This window comes from Populus trichocarpa, chromosome 18 (genome assembly GCF_000002775.5).
Source record: "Populus trichocarpa isolate Nisqually-1 chromosome 18, P.trichocarpa_v4.1, whole genome shotgun sequence".
Taxonomy (NCBI): Eukaryota; Viridiplantae; Streptophyta; class Magnoliopsida; order Malpighiales; family Salicaceae; genus Populus; species Populus trichocarpa.
In genome coordinates this window covers 9528319-9541476 of record NC_037302.2, presented here as the reverse complement: position 1 = coordinate 9541476, position 13158 = coordinate 9528319, and the positions used below count along the sequence as shown (strand labels likewise).

Below are 13158 nucleotides of genomic sequence, written 5' to 3'. Positions count from 1 at the left end.
TTTAAAGAAAGAAAGTTTGTGAAACCGAAAATCTTACCATTTTGCGAACTTCTGCTTCCTGCGATTTGTTCCATACACCTCTCACAGCATCATCCTCATGCTTGGTTTCGATTCGCTTGTTCTGAGCAAGGACAAGCAAAGACAGTATTAATCTGTAAGTATACATTCGAAACTGAATTTGAATGTATTTTCTTGCAATCAGTTTTTGTAATGTTAAAGGTTGTCCTTTTCATTTTCATTTATTGCAAGTTAAACTGATCCCTCGTGATGTTCAAGAGCAATTGCAAGCCCATTGGCACCATAAGGTCAGTTTTTGGGCAAAAGGCTCAGCATATAAGCATACCATTCCATCTGACTTTGGAGCTTTAAAGGGTCCGCCTTGCAGTAATTTCACAACAACACCAGATGGTTTCAACTTTTCATTATTAACAATCCTTTTATCCACCCGCTTGTCACTCACTAGTGCCTGCATTATCTCAGTACGGCCATACATTGCAGCCAAGTGCAAAGGTGTATTTCCATCGTAATCCTTCTCATTTATAAGTGCTTCCAGATCTCGATTTCCCAATATTTCTTCCACTAATTTCATTTGTCCACTCTCCGCTGCAACATGAAGAATATTCTGTCCTTTTTCGTTGAGAAAATCCATTGGATCGAACCAATAAATAAGTAGTTGGCGTACTACTTCAAGATGGCCCTTCTGGCATGCAACGTGGATGGGTAAGTTGCCTTCTTCGTTTCTTTGTGATGCGGCAACAGGACATCGACTAACCAGGAGTCTTGCTCCAAAAAGGAAGCCCATGGATGCTGCAAGATGAAGGAGATTTCTCCCTTTTTTGTCCTCGGGAAGCATTATATCGGGCTTGCCGACCGCTAGTTTTTCTAGTGCAGCATAATTTAAAAATTAGATAATCAATACAAAAAACACAAAATGCATGGAAATAACTTTAATTTTAGGCTTTACATAAAATCAAATTATGAAGAATCAGTTTTAATGAGATCAATAATTATAAGTGCAACATGTTATTTTTCACGTCTAAATGATGAAAACATGTGATTACCTAAATTTCCTTCCGGCATAGCTTCTATAAGAGAAACAATCATCTCCTCGTCGCAGCTCTCTACTGCCAAGTACAAGGGAGACTTGTGTTCCTTGTTCTTGTGGTAGGAAACTTCTAGGTCTTCATAGACGAGGAAAGAGGCCACCTCTCGCCAACCCTTGATGACTGCATCATGCAAAGGGGTGTTTCCTTTATTATTCTTCATCCTCAGCAAGCTAGCAAGTTCAAGTGTTCTATGATGAATTTTCACATGCTTGACGAGATTTTGAATTGTGTCAAACCGTCCAGCCCTGGCAGCCAGATGAAGCGCATTATCACCCAGGAAATTTCTCCTGGTGATTAGGAGGGGGAAGTGATGACACAGTAGCTGTGTCACACCTTCGCTTCCATGGCTTGCTGCCACATGAAGCAGTGAATTTCCAGAGGCAGCAACATGTTTGAAAATGATATTGAGCACTTCCTCTGATGAAACATGTTCCAGTTTATCGGACAAGAGACCAAACAAGGCATTGAAGTTGTCTTCCTTTGCATAGGTATAAACGTCCTTCTGCAGTATTTTGTTTGGCTCAGAAAAACCATAGTCTTTCGGAACTGGGAATTTAACTGCCTCCCATCGTTCAAGCTCCTCATTTACTGGTCTCGGCATATCTATTTGTAATTGCATAGAGAGCTGCAGCGTGCTGGGAGATTGTATAATGTCGGTTGAGTGCTCCATCTCTTCTTGAGTGACTTAACTTTGCTGCGGTTGTATCAGTGGTAATTACATGTCTTGTTATTTGGCCAAGCAAACTAAAGAATTCATAGAAAACATGAATGCAAGAGATATGCTAATTAAAGTATTAGTCGATGTGCACGCAAGCTGGCCCGGACACCAACATTAAACTAAAAAAAAAAAAATTAGTGATAGAAAACGTACATTAGCTACATAATAATTTTTCTCAATACAATTATTTAGAAGCATATATATAAATGTTTAAATTCAAGTCAAAATCAAGCTGCTGCTAATGCGTTGTAAATCGAGTATGTTTGAGATTGTAGTTATAATTATTTTTTAAAGTGTTTTTTACTCGAAAATACTTAAAATATTTTTTAAAAAAAAATTAATTTTGACATTAGCACACAAAATAATCTAAAAACACTAAAAAAATATTAATTTAAAACAAAAAATAAAAACATTAATTATTTTTAAAATATTTTTAAACATAAAAACAAGCAGGATCAAAGTCAAGTTAAGGCCATTCTTTTATATCAGGTCCAGGAATAACTAAGGGTTTGTGTATTGTATTTATAAATAAAATAATGTTTTATGACTTTTAATATATTTTCTAACAGTATTATACAAATTAATAAATTATATGCATAAATATATCAAATTAATATAAATTTTATTAGCGCAATCAACTGATGCCAGTTTGTTAAGAGTTTGAATATAATCTTCAAAAATAATTCTCATAATTTAAAGGAGAAAATAATATATATATTTAACCTAGTACCTATTCCACAGGCGAAAATGGTACTAGGATTTTGCTGTAATCGAAAATGAGGATATAACAAAGAAAGAACAACATTTAAACCCGAAATCAATTATACTCATATCATAATAGAGTAACAAGAATTACAAACTTTTAATAAATTCAAAAGATTCATAAATTGTTTTTTGAATTTTTTAATATAAAAAAGAAGTTCTTGATCAAATATATATATATATATATATATATATATAAAGGAAAAAGAAAAAAAAAAACACCGAACCATTACACTAATCATGAGATTCCATGTTAAAATGAAAAGGAAAGAATATATAAGAAATTAAATAAATTCTGAAGGAGAAACATATATGTGTGTACCTGTATATTAGTACTGTAAACTGAGAGAGAAGGATAGTGAAGGGAGATGACGAAGAAGACCAGTTTTCTGCATGCACAAGTACTTTCCCTCCCAATAATTAGACAGATTTAAGAGACTTGTGCATACCGAGAGGTTTCTGAAGCTCTAAGAAACAAACTCCTTAGGTAATTAGGTTTCTTTGCTTTTCTCTTTTCTATTTAAAAGAGACTGTGATGAACGAGCAACACATTGGCATCCAAGGTGGAGTGTTGTTTTAATAATACTTTGATCATATCAAGCTTTAAATTTGACAAGGTTTCCCCTCTGAGATTTTCCTCTTTTGGATGCAGATAGTACTTTATTCTTTCAGCATCTTTCTTTTCTTTTAAATAGAGACTCTGATGAACGAGCAACACATTGGCATCCTTTTATCATATCAAGCTTTAAATTTGACAAGGGTTCCTCTTATCATTAATCCGAACTCCTAATAATTTTTATTCAAATTTAACCACATCTTTTGCTCATTGCAGCAGTAAGCTTTGTTGAAAATCAATTACTAATCATACCTGAATTTAAGCCATTCAAACACCTACCATCGCCAAATCCAACGTACATCATACCTCTATTTTCTATGCTTTTTTATTCAGTTTTGTAATTGCTTGCTTCCAGTTCTTGTGCTTAGATACTCGGTTTGCTAATTAACTTACATATTCCCTGATCTTTCGTTTGCGGATTCGATTTTTATCCAAATATTTTTTTTTGGATGATGATTTTTGTGTTTTAAGTGCTATAGTGTTTCCTACTAGAATTAACACAAAATCATTAATAGAAAATTGAAAAACATTGACAGAATATTCTGACAATCAGTGTATAAGAAAAAAAAAATTTCAGCAATTTAAATAATAACAGAATTCCCAACGAAAACATGCCACCGAACAAGTTTCTCATAACATATTTGTGTTTCATCCGTAATTCTATCATAAACTTTCTTTTATGATGGAATCACCAATGAAATATTCACACCAAAAATTTAGATTTTATCATTCATGTTCCATCGGGAAGTCCATAAAAAAAAGAAAAAAATATTACCACTAAAATCATCGATGAAAAAACACTTTAATTTCCAATGGAATATTCCTTCACCAATTCCATCGGAAATGCCTAAACTTCATGTAACTTTTCGATGAAATGTGAGTAAATATTGCTAACAAAAATGCAATTTTTTGGTGATTCTTTAGTGTTTCATACTTTTTTTTTGTGTTGTTTAGTTTTTATAATCTCAAATGCATTTTTTATTAACACTACACTACACTCACAACAACAACAACAACAACAAAATTGAAAATATTATAAACAGAATTCCATACACAAACAATAATTATATTAAACAGAATTTCATACATAAAAATTTTGTAAACAACATATTACAATTTTTAAAAAGGTGGAGGGGGTGAATAAGATCTTGATCTATAAGCTCCATGAGAGGGAGGAAATATAAAGCCAAATATGCATGTATTTGCTCTCATTTTCTATTATTTTTTGTTTGATTTTTGCTCTTATTTCTTCTCTTAGTTCTGCCATTATTTATGCTCTTATATTGTGCAACTCAATAGCCAATTGTTATAGAATTCTATCTCAAACCATCTCCTCAATGGTCGACGATGTTTGGTTGAAGTCAGAATGTTGTGTGCCTACCATTGAAACACTACGACTCACCCTTGTATCTTGGGTCAATGCTATAAGCATACCATAAACTCAATTCTTATCAAGTCTATCAATTGCTCCAATCTCCAACCACAAATGAGGATCATTAAGAGGATGGCTGTAATTGTCTTCTTCATGTTTAGCAACCATGTTGGCATTATATGTATCTTTCAAAACAAAACAAAAAAGTCAAAATCCAATTAAACCTTTTTAAAAAAAGCATTAGTAATACAATTATAACTATCCAAAATTACTTACAAAGAACTATTTCATTCTATCATCGATAAACCTTTTCACCCTTTTTCCTTATCCCTTTTCCTTATATGAGTTTCCTCATATAACTCGATTGGAGTATGTTCACACCAAAACTGTTTTTCCTGTACAATAAATAGTTTGTAAAAAAGTCTCACAAATACAAACTAAATTAATAATTAAAGAAAAAATAATTAAATATATAGCAATGCTCTTATTAGGCTCTTTGCATGGTTCACCAAGGAAAGTGCTCTTTAAGTGTGCATGCTCATCGAACCATGAGTTTTTTTTTTTTCCTTTTGTTTTGAGACCTAGATTGTGAGCATTTTTTAAAACCATATGATGCCAAAAATTCTTGAAACTTAGCCCAATTATCCTTTATGATGTGTCTCGGTCTAAAATTTTTTCACAATGCTATGTCATCAAAGTTGGCTCTATTCATTGCATATCTAGGGGCATCATGCCACAAATCACACAACCTAGTATAATAATTTGATAAACAAAATTAAGATAAGGAAATGAAATATTATAGTTTTACAATAATATAATTTTTTTTTGCATTATGCTTACCTAATTGCAATGTGGTTTTCCCACACATTCCAAACAACCCTCTCATTTTCCTTGTCCTAGTGCTTTTTTTTCCTTATAGTCAATTCATACATTAATTATTTTTTAAAATTTAAAAAAAAACTATATATTAACTCAAAGTATATATTATTTATTTAACCTTAAACTTTTCCCACAAACATCTATTATATTCATACATTTAAAATGATCTTAAAGTTGACTCCATTGAAACAATGGTTCTTCGAATATTTTTTTTAAGTGTAATTGTATTAAAGAGAAAGACGGTAAAAAAACACGAAGGGTGTACCTAAGATGTACATCATCTCGTAACCCAAATCCAACTGACCTTAGGTAGCAGAAAAAAACTAAAGCTAAATAAAACTAATAATTTCTGAAAACAAGACTGCCCGAATAACAGCAGTGAAAATCAATTCATCAAAGTCATTTTCATTTAATGTAGAACTTAAAATAATCTATTACAAATAAATAACTTCAATGGTGATAAAAAAACATGACTCACATAGTGTTGTTGGATTTTTATTTTGCAGTAAGTTTTATTGATACGATGTCTCTAGATGAAGGGATTCTAGCTTTGTTGAATGCACTGGATGAGCTTTAGCTGGAAACATGTATAATAGGTGCCTCTTCATGATTGACATCTAAATTAACGACATGATCATCGAAGGAAATGATTGACACAATACATAGGAATAAATAGCCATATTCTCATGTCCATAATAACATGAACTAAGAGAGAAGAAACATACACATTGTTTGCACAAAGATAGAGACTTAACCATTATAATTTGAGCATTATGCTTGATAGGGTTAAAGAAGCCATCTAGAAATAATAGCACAACATAATTGTTTAATATTAACAATTAACCCACTACATGTTTGTAAAAGGTATCAAAGATCACATAGCAATTGGAGCAAGCCATTAATTAAAGAACACCTTAATCCACGCTAAGTGATGCGATCCTAGCTACAACATCAAATTATATATTATGAGTGTTATTAGGTCTATTGTAAGACCTAAAACAAAGTGGATCCAAGAGGAGTTGAATGGGCTAAGTAAAGAGGATTGAGTTAAAAATGTTCAAATATGCTAGTCTGGACCATATTCTTATTAGAATACATCAAATGAAAAATAAGGAGAATAATTAAAATCTTTTGCTTGGAATTACTTGATGAAGCACTCCACTCTACATGACTTCCTTTCGTAACATGACTTCTTTCTGGTTCTCTCTTTCTTGCCCCCGTCATTTTATTTTTTCCAGATTTAGTCATATTTTCTTCCTTGATCTCCTCCCTCTTTCTTTTTTTGGTCCAAAATCTCATTTTATTTGTTTGCTAATATTTTCTTCATAACAGGTAGATTTTGAATCCTAACTTTTAACCCTATTTTCTCCATTAAATTGACTTGTTTTGAGAAGTTCAAAAACATCAAAGTTGTATATCTCCCTCTAAGATTTCACCTATCACTAAGATCTCTTAATTTGGGTATTTTAAAGGAAAGTTATGCCAAATTTACCGAGACATGCTTCTAAAATTTATGGTTAGGAAAGTTCACTTTCCTCCCATCACACTCGACATAAAATATAGGACCTCCAAAAATTAAAGAAAAATATGGAGTCATCCTAGTTTTTTAAAGGAGACTAAGAATTCTAAAAAATAAATTTGTTTCAGAGATTTAAGTAAAGGGTTGGTTATGTTTAACGTAAGATAAAAATGACCCATACCGCATCCTTTCCAAGGAAAACTTACCTTTGCTATATGTTTTCAACTAAATTTATTTTTCGTATATCATTAAGTTTTCAAATTAGTTTCCAAACTTATTCATAAGTTATTTGTTATTGGTGGATGTTCATCGAGTCTAACAAGTAGTTTTTTTATTTTTTTATGATCAAAAGTTTAATATATATTTATTAACCCTTTTATTATTATCTTATTTTGAAAACTCTAAGTTGAAAAAATACCAAGTTTGAGCCTTGACAATCCCTACATGGTGGAGACTCATGGAATCATTATTGTCCTTGTTTTTATCATAAAAATGTTATGTCATGTCTACATCGAACCCTAAAACTAGGAAACATGTGTACTTAACCATTATGAACATTATGCAAACTTGCGAAAACTCATCAACGCAATATTGAACTTGTTTTATAGTTGAAAATGTTGTGTTAGGCCTATGTTGACTGCTAAAAACTAAGAGACACATCAACCTTACTATTAAAGTCCAATTTTTATGAAAAATACAACTGAACATGATGAAAACTTGTCGAGACATTGTTTTTATTCTTTTTTTTCAAAAATAAATATTTACACACATATACATACATAAAAAGACGAAGATGTATTTTATTAAATGTAGATAACACTAACATGAAGAGAATAAAAAAGTAAAACAAAACAAAATAAAAATAAAAATGCATGAGTAAATAGTGTCCATGCAAACCTAAACGGGAAAGAAAAGAAAAGATATGAGGCTTACCTTGAGGCTATTTATAGGCGAGAAGGGTTGTTATGGTTGTTGCTGCTAGTGGAGATGATGGTGGTGCTGGCGGTGGAGGGTGGTTTTCTCACTCTCAGTTGTTTCTCTCCCTATTTATTGGTTCTCTTTGTTTCTCATTGAGTTAGCTTCTTTTTCTTTCTTTTTACGTTCCTTTCTTCCCCCCGCTACCTTATGGTTCACAATACCTACACTTCAAGCTTAAAACTCTCTTCTTCTTCTTTTTTTATCCATTTTATTGGGTTTTGGTTTTTTCTCTCTTTTTGTTTCATTTCCTTTCTTATTTCACCTCTTCTACCTTTTGTCTCAATATATCCTCGCTTCTCTAACCTCAGACTCTCATTTTTCTTTTTTCTCTCCGTCAAACTCGACATTTTTTCTCTAGATAAGCTCTTTTTATTTTTTTTGTTTTGCCTCATTATTTATAGCAAAGATAAAGCTCCTAGAATCTTTCTTAGTGGAATGATCATTATCATTGGTTACTTTGCATCAATCTCAACCCTTCACCATTGTTATATACTTTGGCTAAGCATGTTTGAGTTAGTCTATTTGCACTAGTTGTACCATGGCTTTAGAGGGTTAGAGCACATATTCTTTAGTTAATAATATAGTGCATATTAAGGGGAGGGGAATGATGTGTTTTTTTTTAATATCATTTTTGAGGGTATAGGAGAGAGATAAAATTGCCCAAAGTTAGGCTAAAACCATGGAAAACAAGACAAAGTTGTGAGGCCACCACAAAGAAGAAGACATTGTTCACAATACATGTCCAAAACAACGTCGTTTTAGACTATTTTTTTTTTCTTTTTTTAGTTGTAAAACAACATTATTTTCCCCAAATTGCGCTATTTATTTTAATCGAATTTTCGTGTTTAAAAATGGGTCTCCTAATTTTTTATTTTTTTTTAATTTGGTCCTTGGATCTTTAATTTTTTTTAATTGTCGACCAATTTCAACATTTTCTTTTTATTTCTTTTAATTTTTCCACTAATTGCATTAACAATTGTCCTTGAATTTTATTTTCCTTTTCAATTTGGTTCTTGACTTTTCAATTTTCAATTATTTAGCCAATTTCAACCTTTTTCTTAATATTTCTTCACAATTTCATCCTTGATTGAATTTTTCTTGTCCTTGCATTTTGCTATCTTTTCTAGTTCGGTCATTGACTTTCAAATGTTTAGCCAATTTCAACCATTTTCTCTTAATTTCTTCACAATTTCATCCCTAATTGCATTTTTATTCTTATTTTTTATTCTTTTTTTTGAAATATTGTTTATTCTTTTTTGATAAAAATATTTGTTGCCTTTTTGTTTGAAATGTTTTTATTTTTATTTGAGAGGGGTCAAGTATTATTATTTTATAAAATTTATTTCCTCAAAGATTTTCTAAAGTTTATAATCCATAGGAATCAAAGTTAATCAAAGTTTCAATCCTTTTGATCTCTGAAAACACCTTTTTTTATTGTACTTTCAAAGATTCCTTTATTTCTTTTCTTTATTTCTTTTTTTAAAAAGAAAATAACTTCCCAACACCTTGTTGACTTTGATAACATCGTCTGCGATAAATTTTACTTGTAAACTAACTTTCTCTCACACCTTCCACGAATAAAATTGTGTAAACTTAGTTATCTTAAAAGTTAAGAAAATCAGTGTTTAAGCTAAAAAAGAATAAGGGATATGATGTTGATATATATATAAAACGCCAAAGTATAATTCAACAAAGCTTAAAGGAGTGAGTAAAGATAAAGATAATAAATAGATAAGCTTTAAAGTTTCAATTGATTCAAAGAATGCCTAAATCATTTCTTAAGTAATATTTTATCCAAGAAACCATGAGCATCATCAAACAACTTTTAGAGTTTGTTAAGATTATATAAATTTACAATATTAACATAAAATTTCTCTAGGTATGCAAAATAATTATTGATCTTGATGACCATTCATTGAATATAGAAAACCTTAAATTAAGCAAAATCAATTCAAGAATTAACAAAATAGACTCTGAAAACTATAATAAATTTCAACCATTATTACATTTTACAACACTTTGAACATTATTTATATATATATAAAAGAGTCCAACCCCATATCATAGCAAAATCAAGTCAAGAATTAACAAAATAGACTCAACCAATAAGATATTTTCCTGAAAACTATAATAAATTTCAACCATATTTCTCCATGCTTTAGAATACATTTTACAACACTTTGAGCATTATTTTATATATATATATATATATATATATATATATATCCGGCTTGCCGTCCGCTAGTTTTTCTAGCGCAGCATAATTTTAAAATTAGATAATCAATACAAAAAACACAAAATGCAGGAAGTTTATGCTTTACATAAAATGAAATTAAGAAGAATAAGTTTTAATGAGACCAATAATTATAAGTGTAACATGTTATTTTTCACGTCCAAATGATGAAAACTTGTGATTACCTAAATTTCCTTCCGACATAGCTTTTATAAGAGAAGCAATCATCTCCTCATCGCAACTCTCTACTGCCAAGTACAAGGGAGACTTGTCTTCCTTGTTCTTGTGGTAGGAAACTTCTAGGTCTTCATAAACGAGGAAACAGGCCACCTCTTGGCAACCCTTGATGACTGCATCGATCATGCAAAGGGGTGTTTCCTTTATTATTCTTCATCCTCAGCAAGCTAGCAAGTTCAAGTGTTTTATGATGAATTTTCACATGCTTGACGAGATTTTGAATTGTGTCAAACCGTCCAGCCCTGGCAGCCAGATGAAGCGCATTATCACCCAGGAAATTTTTCCTGGTGATTAGGAGGGGGAAGTGATGACACAGTAGCTGTGTCACACCTTCGCCTCCATGGCTTGCTGCCACATGAAGCAGTGAATTTCCGGAGGCAGCAACATGTTGGAAAATGACATTGAGCACTTCCTCTGATGAAACATGTTCCAGTTTATCGGACAAGAGACCAAACAAGGCATTGAAGTTGTCTTCCTTTGCATAGGTATAAAACTCCTTCTGCAGTATTTTATTTGGCTCAGAAAAACCATAGTCTGCAAGCTTCGGAACTGGGAATTTAACTGCCTTCCATCGTTCAAGCTCCTGATCATGTACTGGTCTCGGCATATCTATTTTTAATTGCATAGAGAGTTGCAACGTGCTGGAAGATTGTATGATGTCGGTTGAGTGCTCGATCTCTTCTTGAGTCACTTAACTTGGCTGCGGTTGTATCAGTGGTAATTACATGTCTTGTTATTTGGCCAAGCAAACTAAAGAATTCATAGAAAACATGAATGCAAGAGATATGCTAATTAAAGTATTAGTGAGAGAAAACGTACATTACCTACATAATTTTTCTCAATACAATTATTTAGGAGAATATATAAAAATGTTTAAATTCAAGTCAAAATCAAGCTGTTAATTCGTTGTTGATTGGTTGTGTTTAAAAGTGTGGTTATGATTATTTTTTAAAATATTTTTTACTTGAAAAATAATATTTTTTATTTTTTAAAATTTTTTTTGACATTAATATATTAAAATGATCTGAAAATACTAATAAAAAATTAATTTTAAAAAATTAATTTTTTTCAAAAAAAACTTTTAAATCATAAAAATAAAAAACGTAAAATTCCAGTTAAGGCATTCTTTTATATCCAGGTCCAAGAATAACTAAGGGTTTGTGTATTATATTTATAAATAAAATAATATTTTATGTCTTTTAATATATTTTCTAACAGTATTATATAAATTAATAAATTATATGCTTAAATATATCAAATTAATATAAATTTTATTAAGACAAACAACTGATGCCAGTTTGTTAAGAATTTGAATAGAATCTTCAAAAATAATTCTCATAATATAAAGGAGAAAATAATCCATATATTTAACCTAGTTTAGCCAATTACCTATTCCACAGGCACGCAAGTATCGTGCGTGTACAGTGATGAGTTCATTAAAATCCAAAGTGCACAGTGTTAAGTGAATTGAAATTGTAAGACCGGGGAAGAGAAGAGACTCACCTGGTAGTTCTGGAGATGAAGACGTGATGGAGGACTGGTCGACTAGTTACTTTCTTCCTCTGCTTTCACCTCTGTTCTTGCTTTTCTCTGATCGGTTTCTTCCTGTCCGTCCCCTGTTCTGCGTGTGTTTCGTTCTCCTGTGGCCTTCTGTTTTTGCTCGTCTTCTCTGTATTATCTCTGTTCTTGCGTCCGTGTTTTTGTTTGTGGTCTTTGGTCCAGTGTTCTCTGTGTATTATCTGTTTCTCCTCTATGTCCGGTCGTCTCTGTTTTTCCCGGGTTTTTTTCGTTCGTTCGCCCTCTCTGCGTTTGCTTGTTTTTCCCCTGCTTTTTATTTCCCCAGTTCGTTCCTCCTGGTGTGCTCTGTGTGTTTCGTTCCCCTGTTGTGTTCTGTTCGTGGGTTTTCTCTGTTCTTTTCGTTCTCTCCGCTCGTCCTCTGGTTCTCTCGGTTTGCTCTCAGTCCTCTGGTCTTCCTCCTCTTCGTCCTTAGTTCGTCCTTCCCCTTGATGTGATGATTGATATTTCACAAAAACATAAGAGATATAAAAATGAATAAAGATATCAAATAAACAAACCTTTCGATGAGAGAAGGCTTTACCTCAAAATGAACATATTACTATAATAAAACTCATTCAATAAACCACGAGAGACGAACTTAAATTATCTATAACTAAAAGGACAAGTGTTTTACTATAAAGAGAGTTATTATAGACTGTGATTGTTTTTATTGTGGATTGTATTGTTCGAATTACTATAGACTATGAATGTTTTCACTGTAGACTATATTATTTTGAGTTTACTCTTTTTGGTTGGGAAGAAAATGATTACTTCGGATTTTGGTGGTGCAGCACGACTCAAGCTGTAGATACATAACGCTTGACATGACCGAGCTAGTTTCCTGCATGCAGAATTGATACTATGATCAGTACTTTCCCTTCCAATAATTAGACAAAATTAAGAGACTTGTGCATACCGAGAGGTTTCTGAAGCTCTAAGAAACAAAACTCCTTAGGTAATTAGGTTTCTTTGCTTTTCTCTTTTCTATTTAAATAGAAACGGTGATGAACAAGCAACACATTGGCATCCAATGGTGGAGTGAGAAGGTTGTTTTAACAATACTTTGATCATATTCTTTCAGCATCTTTCTTTTATTTTAAATAGAAACTGTGATGAACAAGCAACACTTTGGCATTCAGGTTGTTTTAATAATCCTTTTATCATATCGAGCTTTAAATTTT

The 13158-nt window shown here is 31.8% G+C and overlaps 1 protein-coding gene across 3 annotated transcripts in view; it reads right to left on the bottom strand.

Moving 5' to 3' along the window:
• Positions 1 to 12676, bottom strand: part of LOC7476269 (protein ACCELERATED CELL DEATH 6) — a 91967-nt gene extending 79291 nt beyond the window's left edge. The window contains exons 1-2 of one of the 3 annotated variants that reach the window (XM_052449045.1): positions 11924 to 12673; positions 1440 to 1800 (exon numbers count right to left, since the gene is read on the bottom strand). In XM_052449045.1, the coding sequence (XP_052305005.1) occupies positions 1440 to 1776 (337 nt within the window). In that variant the 5' untranslated portion in view covers positions 1777 to 1800; positions 11924 to 12673. Of the gene's footprint in view, positions 1 to 1439; positions 1801 to 11923 lie in introns of all 3 variants that reach the window. The other 2 variants (XM_052449049.1, XM_052449047.1) reach the window with 2 other exon arrangements.
• Between the last annotated feature and the right edge of the window lie 482 nt (positions 12677 to 13158).